Below are 23,102 nucleotides of genomic sequence, written 5' to 3' on the forward strand. Positions count from 1 at the left end.
GAGGGGAGAACACCTATAAGTTATTTCCTTTTTTATAAGTTATTTTATTTGAGATAAAGAAAAGCATTGGTATAAGCCTCTCAAATACGGCAGTCACCTACTTGCTGTGTCAGCAATATGTCTGAGAGAAAAGGCATGCTCTGTAACCTACATTTCAAAGGTCAGAGTGCTACTGCTCCAGACTTCTGAAAATCACAGTTCGAGGCAGCATCATGGCTGGTTTGAAGATCTGGTCTGTTTTGCTGATTATACTATGCCATTTCTGCAAAAGATGTAGCCCGTGTGGCATTTCAACACATGTTGAAATAGGTAAGAGATGTTCAGAATTAATTTTCCTGTCTTTTGAGTTGCTTCGGAAGATAAGTAAATTCAGATTTATCTGTAAAGCAAAGGGAGGAAATAAAGTAATGAGCATTCTGCAAAATTAAAAAAAAAATGTCAACAATACATAGGATAGATTTGTTGTAGTTTGGTTTTGAGGCTTGAAACTTTATTGGTTTTATAAGCAAAATGCTTGAATTGTTTTGGTTGCGTATTTTTCCATCTCTTAAAACACAGGCATTATGTAACTGGAATGTTTGTGTCTGCGAGTCTTACGCAGACAGAGTTTGGTTTGGAAGAAGAAGAGGAATACTCAAATTATAAGATTGTTATATTTAAACTAGAGAACAACAGATCATTTGTGGTAGCTCTGTTTTCAAATCAACATGTATTAATTTTGCCATTCATGTATAAAATAGATAAAATGCTGTAATGTGATTGTATCTATGACTAACATGAAAATTTTGTTGAGTGTCTCTTTCTGGTAGGTTGCTATCTGTAGCCTGAGCAGCCTAGATTTGTAGAGAATCACGGAGAGAACTGAGTGAACATCAAAGTGGGGGAATATTTCTGTTTTGAATTTGTTTGCCTGTGTGTTTTATTTTATTTTATTTTATTTTATTTATTTATTTTTAAAATCTGTTTTCTGTTGTAGGTTTTGCAAGAACACTCATGAGTAGTGTGAGGTTATTCTGGAACACTGACTCATAATAAATTAGCAGTTTTAAGTGTTTGCTCTTCTGTTTCTGGTTCTAAATTTGTTGCTCAAATAGATAGTAAAACGTATGATGTTGTCTCTGTTCAGGTAATCTTCTCAGAGTTTAAGTACTGAATATATGAAATTTTGAACAAGTTAAAAGCTGGAATCATTCATGCCATTCATTTGAGGCTGAGAGTATGTTCCCTTACTGAGTGTTGTACCCTTGGTCTGCGTCCTGCAACTGTTCACTTTTCCTAGTGCTATGTCAAGAAATGCACAGTAATTGGTAGGAGAAGTCACACTGCCTGAGGTTAGGAGAGCGTGTCTGTCTTTGCAAGTTTGGGGCTCTGAATACTGAATATGAGCTTCTGAAAACTTGAAAAAACAGACGTGGCAGAATAGAGTGTATTTGCAAGAAATCTACTCAGAAAAACAGATCTGGCACAAAGCAGTCTTTTTTTTTTTTTTTTCTAATCAAGAAAGCATATTGCAGAAAACTTGCATTTATGTAATTTAAAGATCTTGGTTGACTGAGAAGTAGTGTGTACACTGAAATATGGGGTCATAGTTTACAACAAATTTTTTCCATTTGTCTGAGAATTACGTTAAACTGGTGTGCGCTCTGATGCTGCTAAAATCAGTGCTTCTGTTAATTTGCAAATAAAAGCGATGATAAAATACTGAAAGTTCTTGCCAAATCCAAACACTGAGTATTCCAGGGAAAAACAAACAAAAACAAAACAAAAAACCCTACAGTGTAGAAAGGAATTCCTCCCACTCAAAGCCTGCACCAAAGTCTGTCCTGGACAGACTTCTGAAAGTACTTTTAAAACTGTGAAAAGCTCTGCCTGTTCAAAATGTTGGTCATGTTCCATGTGTGAGCAGGGCTGTGCTGTGTCCTACTTGGCATGGCCTGATTGCTGGGGGCAGGTCTGAGTGGGGAGGCTCTTCCCTCCCAGGGGCTCCCGTCAGACCCGTGGGGCTCTGTGGAGCTGTGGGGATCCATCACGAAATTTGTCGTAAAGGTGAACTTGTGAGACTTGAGCCCACAAGAGTAATGAGGGAAGTCTGGGGGATGTGAAACACAAAAAGCAAACTGCGAAATAGAGACTCTTTGACACTGGAGAGATGTGTGTGGTAATGGCTGAGCCTTAAAATGATGGACTTTTATTGTTATTTTTAAGTTATTCCTGTCTTGGTGCAAGATTGATCCTTCAGATATCTTACCATATTGGTACAAGGATGGTTTAGATCAGTGGGTAAAATTCAAAGTGAAAGATCATTTGAACCCACACAGTTTTGTCTAGATCTTATTCTAGAGTGAGGATTTATTTGTTTGTTGTTGGGTTTTTGTGTGTGTGTGACATTTAAATTGTCAGGATCAGTTTTAATTCAGCATATTCTGGGTTGTCTTGACCAGTCTTAGTTTGTAAATAGCTTCAAGTGAGGAGTAAAGCTTATTGTGGGAAGCCAAGACGATAACCCATGCATGCAGTTTCAACCGAATCATGTTAGAGGCAACGTTGGGTATTTTTAGAATAGCATTAATAGACTATCCCTGGTATCTAACGTTAATTAGGAGACTTCATTAACAAAAAGTGATGTCATTTTGTTTCATTCTCTTCTTATGATTGCTCAATAAATATTTTGGCAGTAAGAATATCTGCCTATTCAGTGAATAAATAGTATTATTTACCTTGCTGACTTTAGATTTTTGTTGGTTTTTGTACATGTTAAAAATTAATTAGTGTAAAATATCCCCATTGATTCCTGAGGTACCTTTTTCAATGTTTAGGGCAACAATGAAACTTAAATACAATTCAGGTGAGTCCTTTACAGCTAGAACTTTGTGATCTGGACTCTATATGTGCTGGGTGTGATTTCATCAGTTCTCTCCTGTAGTTCAGTTTTGGACTTGGGGAGTTCCTTTTCCCTGTGATTTCAGCTTTGTTGGTCAGCTTGGGAGCTGGGGATTAAAGAGAGAGTGATGAGACCTCGGTGCCCAGATGTGCCACAGAAACAGCATTTCCTTATTAGCTCCCTAGGTAAGAAAACAGACACTCTCACACGTACAGAATTTTTTGAGAAATCATGTTTCATACACCTGTGCCACTTGGCGTAGATATTGCAGTGCGGGTTATTCTGGTTTTGATAATGCTTCTACCCAAACATGGGCCTGGCCACAGTGTACCTGTAAATCAATACTTCAATATGTTGTTTTTCAGCACATAGAGCTCTGGAATTTTTCATTAAGCATGAAGGGAATGTTAATTATAGACAGGTAGGAAGTGCATTGTTGCTTAATTTTGTACACTTTTCTTCTGAATCTTTTTCTGTCTTCTTTTCTTTATTATTTATTCTCAGTAATATGCATGTAAATACTGTGCCTAGACTGTATTTTAACCTTTTTTGTTGAAAATCATTTGACTACTGAATACTGTTAAAAATATGTAGCAATTCCAGTAATGTGTATATACTGTGTGTGGTTTCTTGCATGCTTTCCCATCTTCTTAAATCATACCCTCTGTGAGTAGTTGTATTAGAAGAATCAGTAGAGGACTTTTGGAAAGCAGATTTAATAAACATAAGAACAGCAAAATTACCATAAGGTTTTGAATTTAGTCTACCACATGTCATATACCTGATTTCTGAATGCTGCAAATGGCTTTTCCTTTCATGGGCTGTATCCAGCAGAGCACTGTTAGCATGTGGACAGTTTTAATAAACACATAAACAAAACACGTGTGTTTTGTGCTTAAAGACGATATAAAGAAGACTATTTTGTAAAACTTGATCTTTTATCGAAGTAGATCACTCAAGGGAAGTATTTACATTGTCTGGTGTAGACGGCTATGCTGTGATTCACAGGATGGAAGTTGGCAGCTCAGGCTTCATGTCTAGTCTAAGAGGAGGATGGCACCTTCCAAAGGTGACTTCACCAGCACCTTAGGTTATACAAATGCTTTCCTAAATAGCTTTTCAAATTACTGTGTATACTGTTTAGTTTAGTTTATTTTCACTTACAAGGATTTGGTGGCAGAGAGTGGAGAGGGGAAATTATGGGGATGGTAACAACACTGAAATAGCATATTTTACCAATATAATAGTTGTATCTTGCTGGATATTTAAATTTTATCTTCAATATTGGCAGTAAACTGTGGTTTTGTGCTGTGTAATAACACTCTGGTTCCTTTTTCCCCCATCCTTTTCCTAGTTATTACTAAACCACCAAGATGCATTTCACGCTGGGAGCATTTATCCTGATGCCTTTTATCCTCCAATCTGCAAAAGTGGTAAGAAAACCCTTGTAAGTCAAATATTGTAGCAACTGCACTTTTATGTGAAAATCCTGTAGAATTTAGTAGGGTTGAAAATAGTTGTGTTGTAAGAAATGAAGTATGGCCCAAAATACCTTCCTGCTAAAGCATCCATCATTTTTGTTAGTATTTTGAGCCTCTTTGTAGAACTTTATGAGAAAATGATACATTTGAAAAGGCTTTTAGAAAGTAACTTCTGGAAAAATGTAACTAATGTGTAGGCAATTGAATAGAAGGATGCCATTTGACTAAATTAGCTCACATTACTGAGTACTGTATTGGGGAGAAACTGAGAGGACAAAATGATATTTTTTCTATGTCTTAGGGAAAAAAAAATAGCAAATGGGACAAAGCCAGCCTGTCCTCCAGTCCTCCAACAATGAGGTATTAGGATGTTTAGGGTGATATGTAGTTTGTGTGAGTATATCTGACTAATTGGTTGTTGATATCTTACTGAAGGTCTAAAGTATTGGAGGTGATTTATTTTAGTGGGTCATTCAGATCCATTACATTCAAAGTGTTCTCAGGATCTTTGGTTTGCCTTATCTTTTACATGTTTTTCAGCTGAGTGCTAGTGCCTCCACTTATCTCAGTATTTGTTTTGCATGCCTCAAACTGCAAAATCCTTGTTTGTCTTTCCAAGGACACTTTCACCATCTTTTCTCATCACCTGCTCTAGAGATTTAAATCACACAGTGGCAGATAGACTTCTCATTGTTGCTCAGTCATAGGTTGTTTGTGCTGACTGTTGTTTGTGCCAACTACAACCTCCTTGGTTCATACTCTGATAGGCAGGTTGCCCCATCCATGTTGCCTAACAGGGAATCTTCTCTGTTGTTGTGTCGAGGTGCTCAGTATGCATCCAGATTGCCCCTCTGCTCTGGCATTTCAATACTCGTTTTGTCTCCTGTCACTCACTAGGTCACTGTTCCTGGTCTTCTGCCTGGTTCTGCTAACATCTTTTCACAAACTTTAGTTGCTTTTGTCTTGTTGTCAAGACTGATGCTCTCTTGGGATTTCTTCAGTTCCTGCCTTAACTTGGTTATTTCTATCTACCTCTTCTTTCTCTTCTAACAGTTTTGACTTCTGCCTTATACCAGGCCAGTGATCAGAGCCTCCCTATTTGCAAGCTCCAGTCCACATTCCTTCCCTAAAGTTGAGGTCCATTTTGTCTTGTTTTATACTTGGGCCACTTGTCAGCAGTCTCTTTAGAAAAAGCTGAAGAAATAGGTACCTCTCCAGATATGAGCTGTTTTAACAGTGTGCCTCTAGATCAGGAACAAAGCCATTCAGACTGCCTTTCCAGGCGGGAGACAAAGATAGATATAGAAGTCTACTCTGAACATTTAGTTTTGGTCCAGTAAATCCCATCCATATGTTATCTAGTGCAACTGCACTGTAAAATGTCATGAGGCCAGGAGGTGACTGAATCACCCACAAGGTTTGCTCTCTCAGCTTCAGCATTTAATATACCTTGACCTTTTGCAGTTTCACAGTTCTGTGTGAAGAAACGCGTACTCTTCCTCCAGGTGTGCATACATACTCTTCCTCCAGGTCTGAACAATCTTATCTCCTGCCTCTCTTTTTCCCCCCTAGAGAACTTAATATTGTGGTTCTTGGTCTTGTCAAGTCAGCATCAGTGTTAGATCCTACATAATCTCTTCTGCACAAATCCAAGTGAGAGTAATAATTGATACTTCAAAGGAAAACCTGATTTCTCCTGCTTTCCTTTGTCCTTCTTCTGCTCCTATATTGACTGTATCTTGGCAAGGTTGCCATTCTGTTGAAAATGATGATGAAATAGCCCTCCTCTGCCCCATGGAAACTGATACCTGTCCCAAAGCATGGTGTTTTGAGTTGGCTGCCATGCCATCAGCTTCTCTGCCGTACAGTTTGATGCATTTATTTAGTCAACAGCTTCTTTGTCAGCTCTCTTTATCTCCTGTACTTGGGAAGCTGTTTTTCATTGCACTGTACCTGCTCACAAGCACAGGGAAAAGGAGCTGGCACAAAATTTGCAGATGCTTCAAACCAAAATCATAGAAGGTAAATCTAGTATCTCTTTTGACAGTATAAATTATATAAAAATATGTCTCATTTGGCTCTTCTCATATAAGTGGATTGCAAAACATATTGTCTATATGATATGAAATTGAACAAAAATATATTTTTATATGAAGAAGCCCTTTTCTTTTTTTTTTTTTTCTCAAAAAAGAATAAATCAAATACTGATATAATTTTATTGCAATAGGAATATTCCATGATGTGTCAGAAGACACTCACTGGTCACCATTTCTCAATGCAAGTATTCACTACATCAGAAGGAATTATCCTCAGCCTTGGGAAGAGGTAAGAAAGTTTGATTAACTTTGGTTTTACTTTCTACAGTTTTCTTCAGCTTCACTTGTTGTTGCAGTTTCATCCTTTGGGAAGTGTAGAAAAAATACACATTTTTCATTTAAAGTCTCTGCTGACATAGGAAAATTTGAAATCCTGTTTTCATCTTTACAAGACAAAAAAGTTAGTTTCCATATTAAGTCTACCAGTTATCTCCAATGTGGTGTGGTGCTTATGATACCTTTCATAGGTCCAGATTTTCAAATGTTGTTGGTGGTCTTGCCTTATTGGCAGATCTAGTTGAGTGTTTGCTACTTGAAAGGCAGACATCTTTTAGTATTCTCACTTGTGAAATCTTGGACTTAGTTCAGATTGCTCTTTCTTATGGTATAAGAGCTACACAGGAGGTGAAGAAAAATAAATTGTCAAAGTGAGAATTATTTTAAAGGTAATATTGTTTTCCTTACAGAAGAATTTGCTGTCCTTTCTCTGCTCAGGAGAGTCATACATGTGGAGCAGAATTTGAGAACATTCACCCTTTAAAACCTTAACAAGTCTGCCTGCCTTTTGACTGGCCATTAGTGGTATTGATCTGGTCAACTGTTAACCCTTGGGAAGTATAAATTTGTCAAAAACTATGATTCAGTTACAGTTTTTTGAAAGACTTCTGGAACTTAGAGTGACTCAGTGCAGAAAAGCCATTTCTGGAGAAACAGAATTTCCGTTGCTGATAGATTTATTCCAAATAACTTTTCTGTTTGTAGGAATGAGTAATTTCATACTTGGGCTTTATTCAGGTGCTTTTAAGGTGAACAGCACTTGCACAAGGATGTCTTTCTCTCCTCTGTGTGCCTGCACAGCACCCATAGTGGCAAAGGGGATTCACTGTTTGGAAGTGGAGGTGTTTGTCCAGAAAAACACTTTAGTACACATCTAACTTGAAGTATACATGTTGTCCTGGCATCAACCGTGTAATTTTATGGCCTTGGACTGTATAAAGTGAATAAAGCTTCTCAAGTCACAAAAAGTGACTCCAGCATCAAAGAATGAGTGGTCAACACTTTGTCATGCTAAGTTCTTGGATTTTGAGAGTTTCTCACCCATATCATTGTAAAATGCACTTTACACAAAATGCCCACCTCTTCTTAAAGACAGGAGTAAAATTACTGATGTTACTGCAAGTGGATTGTTGTTGTGTAGGCTACGGAGAAGCTGGTGGCTTTCCTGTTTGGAATCGCCTCACATATGGTGGCAGATGTTAGCTGGCATAGCCTGGGCATCGACCAAGGATTTCTAAAGGCCATGGGAGAAGTAAGCCTGTATTATTTTATTATTGATATAACTGGATTTACTGAATCCAGCTTTGGAATCTTTTGGGGAGGGATGAAAAAAGCTGGAGCCCTGTTTTGGGAAGATTTTCAGAAAGACATAATGTCACAAACTCTTTAAGAATGAAGTGGGTCAGGTTTGGGACATGTAAACTCAGGGCTGCTTATACAATTTGTTTCTGTAATATGTTTGTATGGAAGGATGAGTAAAATAAATGTACAGTTCTCTTGTTTTTCTCTTTCTCCAGATTGATTTTCATGGTTCATACTCAGAAGCTCACAGTGTTGGTGATTTTGGTAATGCTTCTGTTTGCTGATTGTAGATCCTTCTATTGGAATAACTAATCCCCTTCAAAACCACAGTGGGTGATTCTGGCTCTTACCCTGTGCAATGTAGGAGCCAAGAATGAGTCATACGGACACTGTATTCTCACTCCCATTGCTTGCAAAGCCCTGCTATACCTGTCCTCCTGTTCCATGTTTTGGGAGATGTGATAGGGCATATGGACACTTGTATTAAAGCCAAAACACAGGCTGAAGGGTGCTAAGGTTTAAATGGAGTCACTACTGTGATTTTAAATTTTACATTATTCTTATTCTTTGGAAGTATAAAATATGCAGCATACTTTCAGGTGAACCATTTATGTATTCTAAATGTATAGTTGGAAGATCTGCTATATAAACACAAATAACATAGACATACATAGCTTCACCCGTGCTGTTATCCATAATATATGTTTAGTGGCTTTGGTTTGTTAGGCTTTGTGGTTTTTTTTCATTCTTCCAACCACAGGAGGAGATGTATTGAGTCAGTTTGAACTGGACTTCAGTTATCTGGCATCAAAATGGTAAGATAATGAGGTTACTTTCTTTAATAATTATTTCTTCTTATTCTGTATACTCACTGTGTTTTAACAAAATGCTGTCTTTCGTTATCTTTCTTTCAAAAGAAACTCCTGAGACTATTGGAATTTTTCTGAGTTTGATATTCCTCACATGTTTATTTACTGTTCCCTGACATGAAAAATGGAAAGGTCCAAAGAAAAAAAGAGTTTTACTTATAGGAACTTAGTAAGAAAGCTTAAATTATTTATCTCTGAAGGGAATTATAAGTAATCATATATAAAATAATCAGTGAAAAAGGTTTGCTGAAATGTCCTAGTGATTAGTTAAGTAATTTGGTAAAATAAATCTCACTTCTATTTAAAGTTTTGGAAGTTGAGGATGTTTATGGTTATAGACGCTATGGAATTCAGACAGATTTTAAAAGCATTAAAAAAAGCAGCAGTTCTAGATATACACAATTATTTTCTCACAGTTTTCAACTGATAGAAAAAGCTCACATGCCTTTAGTTCTGCTGACAAAGTAGGTAATTTGAGTCGTTTTGTTTAAGTAGAATGTAGTTCATCTAGGTACAGAAGGCACAACTCATCATTACTGAAACTCCGGCATAGCTGTGGGAAATGTCTCTGGCTACCAGTAGTTTTGGCACAGCAGAGAGCTGAAGATTAAGTGATCATCAAGACAGGGAAACAGTGTGAGGAGTGCAGAAGCTCCACCCGCAGTAGCCAAAGGGAATCGTTCTACAGATTTCTGACTTTGAACCTAAACAAGAGCAGAGTGGTGTGCAAAGAGTGACTGCACCTGCAGACCTGGTCTTTCTGGCGTTTGTAAATCTTCATGACCTTCTGTAGTGTTTAGAAATTTAGAATATTTTAAAGCAGGCTATAGCTATTACAGAAGCTGTAGTCTTTTATCGGGTGATGTGGAAAAACTCTCGTTTTAATACCTTTGTCTTGTTTTTAGGTATGTACCTGTCAAAGACTTAGCAGCTATTTATAAGGAATTTTATGGAAGAGAGATCATAACTGAAAGCACAATTACTGACTGTACTTACCTGCTGTTTCTTGAACTGTAAGTTGAATAGCTTTGTCTGGGTTGTCATAAGTGAAACATATGTAGGAAAATGATGATAATCCTATTTGAAATGCCTTTTCCATTGAGGCCAGCAATATAGACTCCCTACTAGACCTCAAAATCTTAAGACATTTAGGTTTTTTTTAGTGGCTAGAATACAGATTTGGACTGCTTAATGACTGTTAAATTCATTATTACACCACAGATTCAGTATCTTAGCTATTTAAGAAATTTATGCATTTAACATATTTATGCCTATTTCTTTGTAAACAGCTGTATCCTCAAGTACCATTGCATTGTGGCATGTTAGCGAAATACTTATAATGTACTGAAGGAGTAGTGTACATACCTAAATAGATGGCTTACTGACACTTTAGATAGATCCTTTGAAGTCCAAGAATAATTCTAAAGATACTTTTGATATCTGGCAATGTCTGCTTTTGAATATCCTGAACAGCCTAGGTCTATCCTTTATTTCAGTTAATTACCAGTAGTCATGCAGCATTTATGAACATCATGAATCCTTCCAAATAAGGGGAGCCATAAAGTTAGCATTATTCCTTCTCACATTACAGCTTTAAAAAATATATTAACAGCCAACAAGGAAATGTAATGACTTGCATAGTATTTACCATACAGAAACCTTGAAAATAACTGTTTAAATAATTAAATATTATTAAATGAAGCAAATTTATTTCTGAATATTATTTTTTTTTTTTTTCAGGCATGGAGAAAGGCTTGCTGTTGCCAAGGTTGGTTTTCTGTTTTCTTTAAAAAAATGAGCATATAGCATGAAGGCAGTATAATCCATTTTACTAAGTATGTTGTTTGTCTCTTAGCTTTTTCCAACATATGCTATTAAATCTCCATTTCTGGTGGAGAAGTTTCATGAATATTTCCTTGGAGGAGTGGATGACATGGCGTTCTGGACAAACAATATTTTTGAGCTGACAAGCCATATGCTAGAGAATGGAACCAGGTATAGCGTGTTTCCTGCAATATGAAATGCAGTAGTCAAGTGCTGACACCCATTAAATTGTTCTTCTCAAGGCAGGTTCTTTCCTAGAAGAGGTGCTGAGCTTTAAATCCTGACTTGGACAAAGGGCTGTCTTTTACCCAGGTGCACAGGATTACACAGGCCTTGAGTTCTCATTTATTACATGTTACTACATTACATGTTATTACATTACTTATTATTCCTTTCCCCAGGCTGAGAGGGAAAATTTGGGGCATTCCATAGTCAAGGGCCTGCTTCAATGTTGTGTAGCCATGCCTTGAGGTTCTGCCTGGCCTGGCAGTCTGAGCTGTGGTTGCACCTTCTGGCTGCTGTCACCAGGCAGCAAAGATGCCCCTTCCTAGGGGAGATCAGACAGTGCCTTCAGACATTTGTGGTAAATAGGATTAGAAAGAGTAAATACTCTAGTATAGGAAGCACAGGCTTGTACTCAGAATATCGTAATTTTATAGAAGCCTTGTATTGCTCTGTCACAAGTGTAATCTTACTGTAAATAATTTCATAAGACTAACAGTGTCAATTAATTCATCCATTGATATGGAAAATATCACTGTAGCTATTTTGGGAAATGATGTTTGAAAGACAATACGGCATAATCTGTTGTGTTCTTTGTTCCAGAATAGCACTTTCATTAAAAGTGCTTTAGATTAACAGAAATTGCAGGACATGTTACTATAAATTACAATAACTCCTTTAGAGTTATGTAAAGACATGTGAGATTCATATAGAATCTAATCAAGATCATTAAAATAAACATAAAAGGGATTTCTAAGGATCATAATGATGCTCTGATTTTGAATAATCAGGGTTACTTGAGAAAACTGATGACTTCTAACAGGAGAATCAGTGAGGATAAAAGTTGTATTTTTAGTTTCACTTCCATTGCATGAAAATCTTTAAACTGTATTCTGCGTACTTCTTTAGTGGCTGCTTCCTGCCTGAGAACCCTCTGTTCATAAACTGCACAAGGGAGCACAAGGGCAGCTATGTGTAAGTACAGCTCTGAAGGTCAAAGATTTGCTGATGGGAGTCCTCTGCTAATATGGACAGTGAGCTATTGAAAATTGGAGATCTCTTGGCTTATCTTTTTGTGTGTGAATTCGAGATTCTATTAATGTGAATAAGTAAGCTTCATAAAGGGGAACTGCAGAGAGCCTAGGAGAGACTATTACCTTCCAGTTCAAGGACAAGAAGACTTACCTAGCACTTGAAATGCTAAATCTTCGCACTTTATTTGGTTGTCACTCTTTGTTCTGCTAATCTTGAAACTGCTGATTCATGTTTACCCTTACCATAGCTAAATTCTCTCCTGATTTATGAACAGAAATATGGAACTCAGCTGTTTGGGGCACAAGTGTATATATTCCTCTAGCAAACATCTCAAGAGATACCAGCTTAACTGGTGTCTCTTGAGAACTCCATTTATACATGGGAGAAATGGCCACCTGATTGCATGCAGTACATTTGTTTCTCCTAGCTTTATCATAATACTCAAGTCATTTAATTCAGTTGTATAAATTGTTATTACTGCCTTCTTTATTTTAGCAGAAACAAGCAATCAAAACATGAACATCAAAAGAATGCAACTTCTTTGCTTACAAAAACACTTGAAAAGAATATAAATTATACAGAGAGAGGAGTTCACTTCGACATACAGTCTTGGGCAACAGTAAGTGAGAAATTCAGAGGTGTCAGGTAAAATTTGGCTCTGTATAAAGTTGGTTTAATATCTGTCCAAAATGCTGCGTGATGGAGCAGCATGTCTGCATGTTAGCATTAGCCCCTGACTTCACTTCATGGAGATACCAGTGCTATTACTAAGCTATATATTTATATGTATGTAATAAATACTAAATTTTTCCACTTTGGTTGTTGTATAGTGAAGTTACAATACATCTTGCAGTGCCAAAAATGACAAAATAGATTTTTAGTATTTACACATTAGTATTTACATTTTACAGAATGAAATGATCGCTTTTGGGGGTTGAGAAGTCCCCCAGTGAACAATTAGCAGTGCTCCATTTAAAGCATACAAATTTTTATCGGTTTCTAAAATGGTGTGTATGACCTGAATCAGATCCGCTTACATCGATGTGGTGATTTGTGCTGTTGGTGACTTGCATTTGAGGTACTCCGTAATGTTCTAGTGTTTCAGCCTGTGTTTTGGCTGTTCTTGTGTCTCTTTATTATTTTTATTTCAGAATTCCCTCCGCTTGCTAAAACGTGCCTTTACAACCTATGCCTGGAGAGTGTTAACAGCTACACATCAGAAATCTTCTAAGCACATCTCCAAACCCACAGCTTCATATTTTCTGACTACACCTTATGCTAGACTTGGATGGTTGGTAGTTTTTTTCCTCCCACTTCCCCCTTAATTTCTGAAAATTTTGAGTACCCACCAAAATATTCATACTTATTCTTTGCATACTCTTTAAAAAGTGACAGTTCAAATCAATTAGTGGTACAAATTTGGCTGAATGGCTTATATTGTCTGGCCAGAACAAGAAGTTAATCTGTAAGATCTTCCTTTCAGATGTTAGTATAAGCCTCTTTCTGTTGGTACTGAATAAAAATGTATCAAGAGCAAAATTTCCATTTGGCTGGAATTCTAGTCAGATAACCCCTTTCGTTGGAAGGGTTGTAAAAGGGTAATAAAATAAATTTGCATTGCTGCTCATCTTGTGTTATTTCTTCTGACCCAAACCCCAAAGATTTAATTCTTGAATTTACTTTGCAGCAGTGAAATTGACAGTAATTAATTATTTTCTCTCCACATTCCGTCTCTAAACTCCAACATGTTACTGAGACCTGTCATCTCTTTGCTTATCTACTGTTAAGTCTATTGGTTAAATCAGAGGTTCAGTTAAAAAGATACTTAATTTCATCTTTTGTATTCTGTTGCCATGTGCAAGCAGCCCTTCTTCATGCTGCTTGCTCTGATTGCTCTAAGGTGCCTTGTGTCACTAAGTAAAAAGCAGTTCCTGCAGATCTCAGATGCATTAATGGAAGATGAATCTTCAAGGCTCTGTTTTTATTTAATTCAAGAAAGTAAAAATCAAATATATAATATGAAAAATGCTGTGTGGATTTTTGGAAAAACAGAGGTGGAAAGACAGGCTTTGTTTTACCTGAAAAAAGTGAAAGTGTTTATTTTCTGCTCATGTTGTGATAGTCTGGAAGCTAATACTATGATTTTGTTGACTCCCTTGCTATGCAGGGCAGTGATCTCAGCTGACCTAAACCAGGATGGATATGGAGATCTGGTGGTTGGAGCACCAGGGTACAGCACACTGGGCCGTGTTCAGATAGGACGAGTGTACGTGGTCTATGGAAACCAGTCAGGTTTGCCACCAGAGGACATGGATCTAGATGGGAAAGCCGATCAAGTACTACAGGGTTATCAGGTGAGGGGTCAAGTCAGATGTTTGTCATTTAAATGTTTTTGCCTGTGAATGTGCTAAGTTTTCACCAAGCAAATACCTATCCTGGTAAAAGGATGTCATATGCTTTTCAAGAAAAATAACCCTTACTTAAGTCACAGGAAGAGTTAAAGCAATGGTGAGCTGTAGGTTCACTATTATTACTGTGCCAGAGAAGAGGGGCTTAAGAACATAATTTGCCCTCAAATAAAACTGAGGGAGTCTCTCTGTAAGTCACAGTATAGCACATTCAAGTCCCTGCATTTAAGAAAATATTGTGATTTTTCTCTGCCTTTTTCACCTAAAATTATTAATTCAATATAAATTTCAATTCCTTTGAAGCTACATTTTTTCATTAATTGATAACTTCTCAGAAAACCATTGCTCGCCTTTACTAAGAGTACACGTTCTTTTAAAAAAATGGAAAACTATGATTTGATATGACAGTGACTGGCTTGTAACTGAAAAACAGCATCCAATGACCTTTTCGAGTAATAAAGATGATCCTTTGTAGAAAATACCTTTATTCACAAAGAAGAGAATAGAGGGAGATGAGATACATCTCCTTTTAATCTGTTTCTCTACCTATGAGCTGTGGAGTAACAGCCGCTGTCTTCTTACAGAGTGTTTTAGTGGTTCACAGCTATAATGCTGCCAACAGGAAAGATCATAAGCTTAACATCAATGGTCACTAGGCTTAGAAGAGGAAATAGTGAAGCAGCACCATATCATGTTCAGTTATTGTGTATTTTAGCACCTCCACATCCTCCAACATAACAGTTGACTGCAAGTTAGTGTATTAGTATGCCAGTTATTACTTGGGAGAACAGTGACACTAAGAAAATCTGAAGAATTTTTGGGTTAGGTTTTTGTCATGTCTGTTTCCAGTTTTTCCTTATGCTATGATTGCAAATGTGCATTAGGTTTTGATGATGGTTTTGCCTTGAAAACATCCACTATTTTCGTGAGAGAAATCCCTCTTCTTTTAGCCTTCAGGAAGATTTGGTTCTGCCTTGGCAGTCCTGGACTTCAATGAGGATGGAGTGCCAGATCTGGCCATTGGAGCACCTTCTGTGGGATCTCAGTTTCTTACTTACAAAGTAAGCCACACACATGGGTTTGCTGGGCTTTTTTCCTCTCCAAACAGAACATTTTTATTTATACATATGTTTTTAAACAGTGAAATGAGAGAGAAGATTTCTGCTGTTGCTCAGAATGCTATTGTAATTTAAACACAAAGGCTTATAATATTTGTGGGTACTTTGACTACAGCAATGACAGCTATATGTATTTCTCTTTCAGTGTCCTTTTTGCACATTAGAAATCCAAATCAAATTGCAACTTTGCAGCACTGATGTGCTGGAAATGTGAGGAGCCATTCATGAAATACAAGCATACCCTTTTTATTTGGGAACAGAGAGTCTAGAATGGACATCATGCATCAGTGAGCATTGTCACAGACCAACAGATGATATCTAAAATGTGGTGTGAACACAGACATACTTGCTAAAATAATCAAGTTACAGAGGTTTAATGACTTGCAGCTTACTAGATAAGCCCATGTAATGGTCCCTGAGTATTCTCAGCCCATGCAAACTGAGAGGCAAAATGTTTTGGTTTAAACCACATCCATTAAGCTTAAAACTCTTCAGAATTTCAGATACTAACTTAGCTGCCTACATAGGAATTTAAATGCTTTTATGTAGACCCACTAGCTTGGAAATTTGCATGTATCTGTTGTATTGCATTAAATAATAATTAACAAAATTTGAGCCACCTGAATGTATTTATAAGGAATAAATATACAGTACACTGTCCTTGCTCCTTACCTGCAGCATGATGAAAATGTACTTCTCTAGTTTGTAGCCTCGTTATAGCAGTACCCATTACAGCATGGCTATTCTTAGGTTTGGGGTAGAAAATACAGTATCATGAGAAGGCTCTGGTAGGAAAAATTAATAGCCCTTGCAGAACTGTTTCACTCCTTGTGCTTTGTCTTGGATTTCATACTTGGTGCTGACATGGGGATGCTCTCATGCTATATTTGCTTTTCCTGTTGTTTAGGGTGCGGTGTATGTCTATTTTGGAACCAAAGGAAGAGGCTTGGCATCTCAGCCAAATGTTACCATAACTTGTGAGGTATGTTGATCAGGCTGACATAAGGCTACACACACAGGAGGAGAGATAAAGGGGAAAAGGGCTTATGGGATTAAAAATAAGAGTGTTAAAATCAAACTTCTAATTGCAAGGGAATTCAGACTGATGGGGATGGTGCAAGCAGGTGCTTGCCTAGGTTGGTTGTGTCTGGGAAAGACACTTGTACTCCAGTGCAGGGGAGGCATCAGGGTGAACAGAAAGATGCGTAGTGCTCCAAAAAAACCCAAAGAAAACAAAATTGAAGTCAGGGAGTGGGAGGGTAATTTGATCAGAAGCAGACCAAGGTAGCTCTTTAAAAGTAAATTGCTCTGTTTTGTTACAGAATTGGTGGTTTCAGTTCCATTTCAGGTTTAAACTAACTTTTTATTGCAGTATTCCTACTGTAATCTTGGTTGGTCCCTCCTGGCGGCTGATGTTGATGGGGATGGAAATGCTGATCTGGTTGTGGGCTCTCCATACGCACCTGGTGGTGGGCAGCAGAGAGGATTTGTGGTTGCATTTTACTCTTACTTCAACAGGAGTGACCAAGGTAATATTTGTTGGGTAAATTAACCCTCCCATATTTTACATGACTGTTTATTTATTCCTAATTAGTCATAGGATAATTCAGGTTGGAAAGGATCTCGGCAGTGTCTAGTCCAGCCTCCTACTCAATAAGGGGACAGCTCTGAAGTCAGACCAGATCACTCGGGGCTTTATCTAGTCAGGTCTTAAAAACCTCCAGTGACAGATATTGCACATCCACTCTGAGCAGCTGTTCCACTTCTTGGCTGTCCTCATAGGGAAAAAATGTCTTGTTAGAGCCAGTATGAGCCTCTCTTGTTTCAGCCTGTGCTTATTGTCTGTTGTTCTCCTACTGTGCATGGTGAAGTCAGAGGCACAGAAGGCACTGAGTACCCCAGTATCCTGGGCAGAGCCTGTCTCCTTGTTAACCTCCTCATAGGTACTGGCAGGCTGCTCTTAGGTCTGCTCTAAACCTTCTCTTGTCCAGGTTGAATAAGTCCCAGTCCCTCAGCCTTTGCTTACAAGGCAAATGCTCTAGCCCCCAACCATCTTGGCAGCCCTCTACTAATTTTGTTCCAGTTTATCAACATCTCTCCTGTTTTGTTGGATCCAAAACTGAATAATGTATTATAGGTGTGGTCTAGGGAGGAGTAAAGAGGGAACAATCACTTCTCTCAGTCTCTTTGATGTGCTCCTGCTTATTATAGCCCCGGATGGTGTTGGCCATCTCTGTTGTTAGAGCCTCAAGCTCAGCTCTCTTCCACCCAGGATCTCCAGGGCCTTTTCCACACAGCTGCTCCCCAGCCTGTATTGCTGCAAGAGCATCTCTTTTCCCAGGGCCAAGGATTTGCATTTGTCCCCTCTGAATTTTGTGAGGTTCCTATCAGCCTGTTCCTTCAGCCTGTCTGGGTCCCTCTGTGTGGTAGCCCTACCCTCAAATGATAGTCCACAACCTCCTGTCAATTGCCAACTTCATGAAAGTGCATGTTATTGCCACCTTCAAATAATTTATACTAATTAAAATGTTTAATAGGTTGAGAATAACGATGGACCCCTAAAAGCACTCTGTCACAGGCATTCAGAGCACAACCCACTAACCACTGCCCTGTTAGGGTGTTCATCTCAACCAGCCTTTTCCCACCTGGCTATCCAACTGTCCAGACTGCAGTGTGCCAGCTTGGATACAAGAACATTGTGGGAGACAGTGTTGAAAGCCTTGCTAAAACAATGGATTCAACCCTGTATTGGTGATACCAGGGCGGACTCACTGATCTTCTGTGGAAATTTGTACATGTACCTCAGAAGATGAATTTTTGTCATTCTGTGTGCTCCTTCAAGGGGCCAAAGAGGAATGCTACAAGCTAATGAGTACAGGTGATGAGGATTGTTGTGAAAGATGGAGGAAAGGCCACATATGGAGCTACATCAAGTTAATAGGGCTTGGGCAGAATACACAAGTGTTCAGAGCTTTGTCAGAATCATGTAGTTGAGATTTCCAATAATGCTTAATTTCTGTAGCTTGGTCTACTTCATGTAAAATTAGAAACCACAAGGAAAATGGGTTTCAAAACACTGCTGACTGACATTTTTGCAAAACCAAAACACAGAATGAATTATTTTGACGAAAGCCAGAATTATTTGAAGCTCCGCCCACCCTTGAAGAATTACAAGTTCCGATAAACAGTTTTAATGTTATCCTATCCCTAAAAAGGAATCACTAGTTTAGGGCAGGCTTGGCTGATAGCTTTCATGTACTTTGTGTAGGCTGCTGCAAGGATTTACGAGTAAGCTGTGTTGATTAAAGGCTTTCACAAGCTGACTGCACAAGCGAAGTTAGCAGCAGCTGGTGCCGTATCATGGACAGTGCAGCTTTGCTTATAGAAACTTGTTGTCATAGGATGAATCCGTGGAGGACTGATAACAGATTTTTCTGTGCGAGAGTACACTGAGATTTAATTTGTATTTTTTTGGTCTGACAGGACTTCTGTCAGTACAGGATGCCAACTGGATGGTGAAGGGGGACGAAAATTATGCTTGGTTTGGATTTTCACTTGACAGCTGCCAGCTGGAGAACAAAACATTACTACTGATTGGCAGCCCTACCTGGAAGAGTTGTGCTGGGTGTGTTGTATATGACATCTTGCTCTCTCCTCCATTCTGCCCTGCTTCTGCAATGTTTAAGATTTGTAATAGATTAGACTTCCAGCTTTTCAAGAAGTTTCCTCTTTGTTCTGGTTAGAATATTTTTATTAAATTCATATGTTTATGTCTTCACCCTTCCTCATGAAAAGAGAGGGGTCTTTAGACTCTCGCATAGCAGGGGTGTCAAACTCATTTTTACCGGGGGCCACATCAGCCTCATGGTTGCCTTCAAAGGACCAAATGTAATTTTTGGACTGTATAAATGTAGGATCTATAGAGAGGGTCTTTGAGATTTAGAGACACTTCAGAATTTCTTGGGTTTTCTTGGGGAGGAGGAGAGAGGGCACAGAAATGCTGACAGGTAAGCTCACCTAAATAATCTGATAGACAGCACTTACTTTGAGATAGCATTTTTAAAAGCAAACTGAACACAAAAATGTATTGGGTGATAAAGTAGTGGGTGGACAAACTAAGTCTGTGTTCTAAATGTCATGTAACTAGTTAGAACAATCATAGGAATTAGTAAAATAGATTTCTAGAATTTGGCAGCCACTATTATTCCAAACTAAAATGGGAAAGTATTTTAAGAGGAGTAATCCTCGCTAAATGTGCAAAAATATGTTGTTACATACAAATACATTCTGCATTGTAATTCAAGCTGCAATCCCTTCCCATCGGATGTCGGGCAGAGTGTTGGAAAGGTCTATGGGTATAACCCACCAAGCACAGAGCGCTGGTTCGCCGTAACTGGAGACAAGGTAAGGCTCCTTCTGTAGTACAGGACCTCACGAATAATTTGAAGTAAAGTGACATTCTGTAGAAATGACATAGGTATTTAAAAAATCTAACAGGCGATGGGCAGAATGGGTTTGTCTCTGGCCAGTGGTGTGATGTCTGTGGCTGGGATCACAAGGACAGTTTTGGTGGTGGGTGCACCTACTGCAGGTATGTCCTGAATATCAGAAACCATTTCTGCTTTGGGATGTTTGTTTCTGTATGACCAGAGAACAGATACCAAGTTAAAAGCTAGAAAAGAGACCTTTAATTTGCCACATAATTGGAAAAAAATATTAGAAATAATCACTGTAATCACCTATGAGTGCCTTGCCTGTAGAGTTCTCTCTGCTATGCTTAAAATTCTTTTTTTTTTTCCTTCCTTAAAATTAGCTTAGCAGCATTACTACCTTGCATTATTTATGTAGCAGTCATTTGCTAGTACACTGCATATTTATTGGAATTTAAACAACAAGGTATTTTGTCCTTATTCTGGCAGTAGGCAGTAAGGAATTAGAAAAGTTAAAACGTAGAACTCTTTAACTTGAATGAATTTTTACCCTGGTATTATTGCTAAGAGATTGGTTTTATGCTAATTATTATCAATGCAGTATAAGGTTTGATTTTATTTCATAAACTATATTAAATTTGTCCATGGTATGTAATGCCAGGATTACTTGCTGTCAATGTATTGCAAGTATTAAACCTGAGTTCCGGTGTCTGATGCTCAGCTTCCATTACCTTTGTTTTTTTTTCAGATAGCCTGTCGAGGACTTCATTTATAACCTCAGTGCTGCACCAGGCTGGACTGGTGCTGGTGTATGACCTGACAGACAGCACCAAGCCTTCTTTGCTCAGCACATTCAGTGGGGACAGGAGGTTTTCTCGTTTTGGAGGAGATGTATTCTTAAGTGACCTGGACAACGATGGACTAGGTAAAGCTTGATGAAGCTGGATCAAGGGTGAAATGTTTTATTTTGGGCAACAGGAAGACTGGTCACCTACATACTCACACAAGTGCTGAGCACAGTCTGCGTCCTCAATTGACCTGTCCCAATATTCCATTGTGCCCATCCCAGGCATCTCGGTCAGAAATTGAAACATTTTAATGGTCATCATTATTAGGAATTGTGGCATCTAGAGGTATGTAAATGCCAATTCACTTCTGCTTTGGTTTAGCGTTCATTAACTTCCGATGTGTTGTGTCATTCTTGTAATATTTGCAGATGAAATGATTGTGACATCCCCACTCCGAACTAATGATGCCACCACAATACTGTTTGGTGGGACAGCTGGCTACGTTTACATTTACAATGGGAAGCAGGCGTCCTCAGGGAATGTGACAGGCCACTGCAAATCATGGACATCTCCCTGTCCTGAGGAATGGGTAAGAAAACATAAAAATCAAGTCAAGACATGAGGTCATAATGACAGCTAATTAATTACATCCAGTACAAATATCTAGTACGTTCTGGCTTAGTTCCAGAAAACAGAAGGTTTACTTATGTTTCTGAATCCATGTGACTTGGCTCCTTCTGGTTTTTCTTGAATTCCTTTGCTGTTTAGGAGCCAGGGTTATTGTACAGGTCTTCTACCCTCCTAGTGTGGTTCTCTCCGCTGACTTTTTATTTCCTCTTTTTTTTCTTCTTCAGGCACAGTATGTTCTGATTTCTCCTGAGGTAAGTAACCAGAAAACAAACTACGGAGAGAAACAAAAAGGTCCCACTTAAAAAAACTAGCAGCATTATAACAAGTAATGTTATTTTACAGGAACTATCAAGATATGGGAGTTCTGTTATCACCGTCAAATCTGAAGGAAAGGTGAGAAAAATTACTGTAGTCAGTTGCCTCAAAACATCTACCTCATTTGCATCTACTAGTCAACACCTCACATAGGTATCTTACTCATTTGCAGAAGTCTTAAGTGCTTTACATAGTTTTCATTTAAGTCAGCCTCTGAACTGATAATTAAAACCATTTTATAGTGGATGAACTATTGAGTTGCCAAAATTTTGGCACTTGATACCTGAATTGAAAAGAGATTGCTTTAAAATGGCCTGAAATCTAAATTACTTAGGAACTGACTGACATAACCTGTGTGAGTTACGGGGTTCTCTGTGTGAGTACTGAGAAATCCTCCGTGCTGGGCTGAGGAAGTGTGCGACTGGAGGTGTTCAAAAGGCATTTAGACAAGGTTCTTATGGACATGGCTTAGTGCTAGAGTTAGGTTATGGTTAGATTCGATGATCCTGACAGTCTCTTACAACCAAAATGATTCTGTGACTGGTCTTCAACAAATGGTGTCTGACTTTTTGCTGTTAAAACATGCAATGGAGAAAACCTGGAACTGTAAATTCTTCTAACTAGGCCAGGGTGCGTAATCCAGCACCTAGAATACAGGCATCACTGACAGTTCCTGCACAAGTGCGAGGCCGTTCTCCAAGCAGTTGTGTTCCTTTGCTATGGCACCGATCCAGTCCACACTCCAGCTTCATCTGTATTGATCTTACCCCCGAGGAGCAGTTTCTGTTGGCAACAAGCGTATTTGACTGCTTCCAGCTTCTTCCAGTCCCCAAATTAAATAGTCTGTTTGGTGAATCGTTAACTGCTATTCTGATGAGGTGGGTTGCTCTCTTGTTTCTCCTCATCACATTTCTGTAGACGCTAGTGATATGGACAAAATCTGGTTTCCATTAGAGAAGCCTAAGGCAGCCATGCTCCTGGAGTTGCATTTTGCTAACCCTTGTTCTGTATCTCTGCAGAAAGAAGTTGTAGTGGCAGCAGAGAGAAGTTCGGCGAAAGCTCGGCTTGGTGGAAGGCTTTTTGTCTACTCGCTCTGAAAGTTCATGGGACCTGTAAGACCAGGGCACAGCTGGTGTTACAGTGAAGAATCTCTGTAGTATCTGTGGTACTTTCCTTAACCCAGACAAACCAACAGAGACACATGACAGCAAACTTTTGATAGACAGATGACACAGATAGGTAGGTAGGCTGCTAGGTAGTATTAAGGGAGGGAATGATGGTCACTGTTTTTAAGTGAAGGGGAATATAAGCATTCATGGTGGTTCGACTTACAAACCAACCAAAGCTATGTCAGTCATGTAGAAGTGGAAATTAATTCTCTTGCAAACAGTAGCATCGCTTAACCTAGAACAAACCTGAGGCTGAAA

At 38.5% G+C, this 23,102-nt stretch overlaps 1 protein-coding gene across 1 annotated transcript; it reads left to right on the forward strand.

Moving 5' to 3' along the window:
• Nucleotides 1–212: 212 nt before the first annotated feature.
• Nucleotides 213–22,772, forward strand: GPLD1 (glycosylphosphatidylinositol specific phospholipase D1; the record flags this gene model as incomplete). The annotated part of the gene is made up of 25 exons (XM_080364291.1): nucleotides 213–309; nucleotides 3,247–3,302; nucleotides 4,236–4,314; nucleotides 6,590–6,687; nucleotides 7,876–7,986; nucleotides 8,252–8,300; nucleotides 8,797–8,851; nucleotides 9,811–9,918; nucleotides 10,646–10,673; nucleotides 10,761–10,900; nucleotides 11,861–11,926; nucleotides 12,482–12,605; nucleotides 13,138–13,277; nucleotides 14,154–14,340; nucleotides 15,345–15,455; nucleotides 16,420–16,494; nucleotides 16,885–17,041; nucleotides 18,996–19,137; nucleotides 19,817–19,916; nucleotides 20,010–20,103; nucleotides 20,691–20,867; nucleotides 21,159–21,319; nucleotides 21,585–21,611; nucleotides 21,703–21,753; nucleotides 22,695–22,772. The coding sequence occupies 25 exons, from the start codon at nucleotides 213–215 to the stop codon at nucleotides 22,770–22,772; spliced, it is 2,511 nt and encodes an 836-aa protein (XP_080220417.1).
• Nucleotides 22,773–23,102: the final 330 nt, after the last annotated feature.

This window comes from Nesoenas mayeri (assembly GCF_963082525.1).
Source record: "Nesoenas mayeri genome assembly, chromosome: 2".
Classification (NCBI taxonomy): domain Eukaryota; kingdom Metazoa; phylum Chordata; class Aves; order Columbiformes; family Columbidae; genus Nesoenas; species Nesoenas mayeri.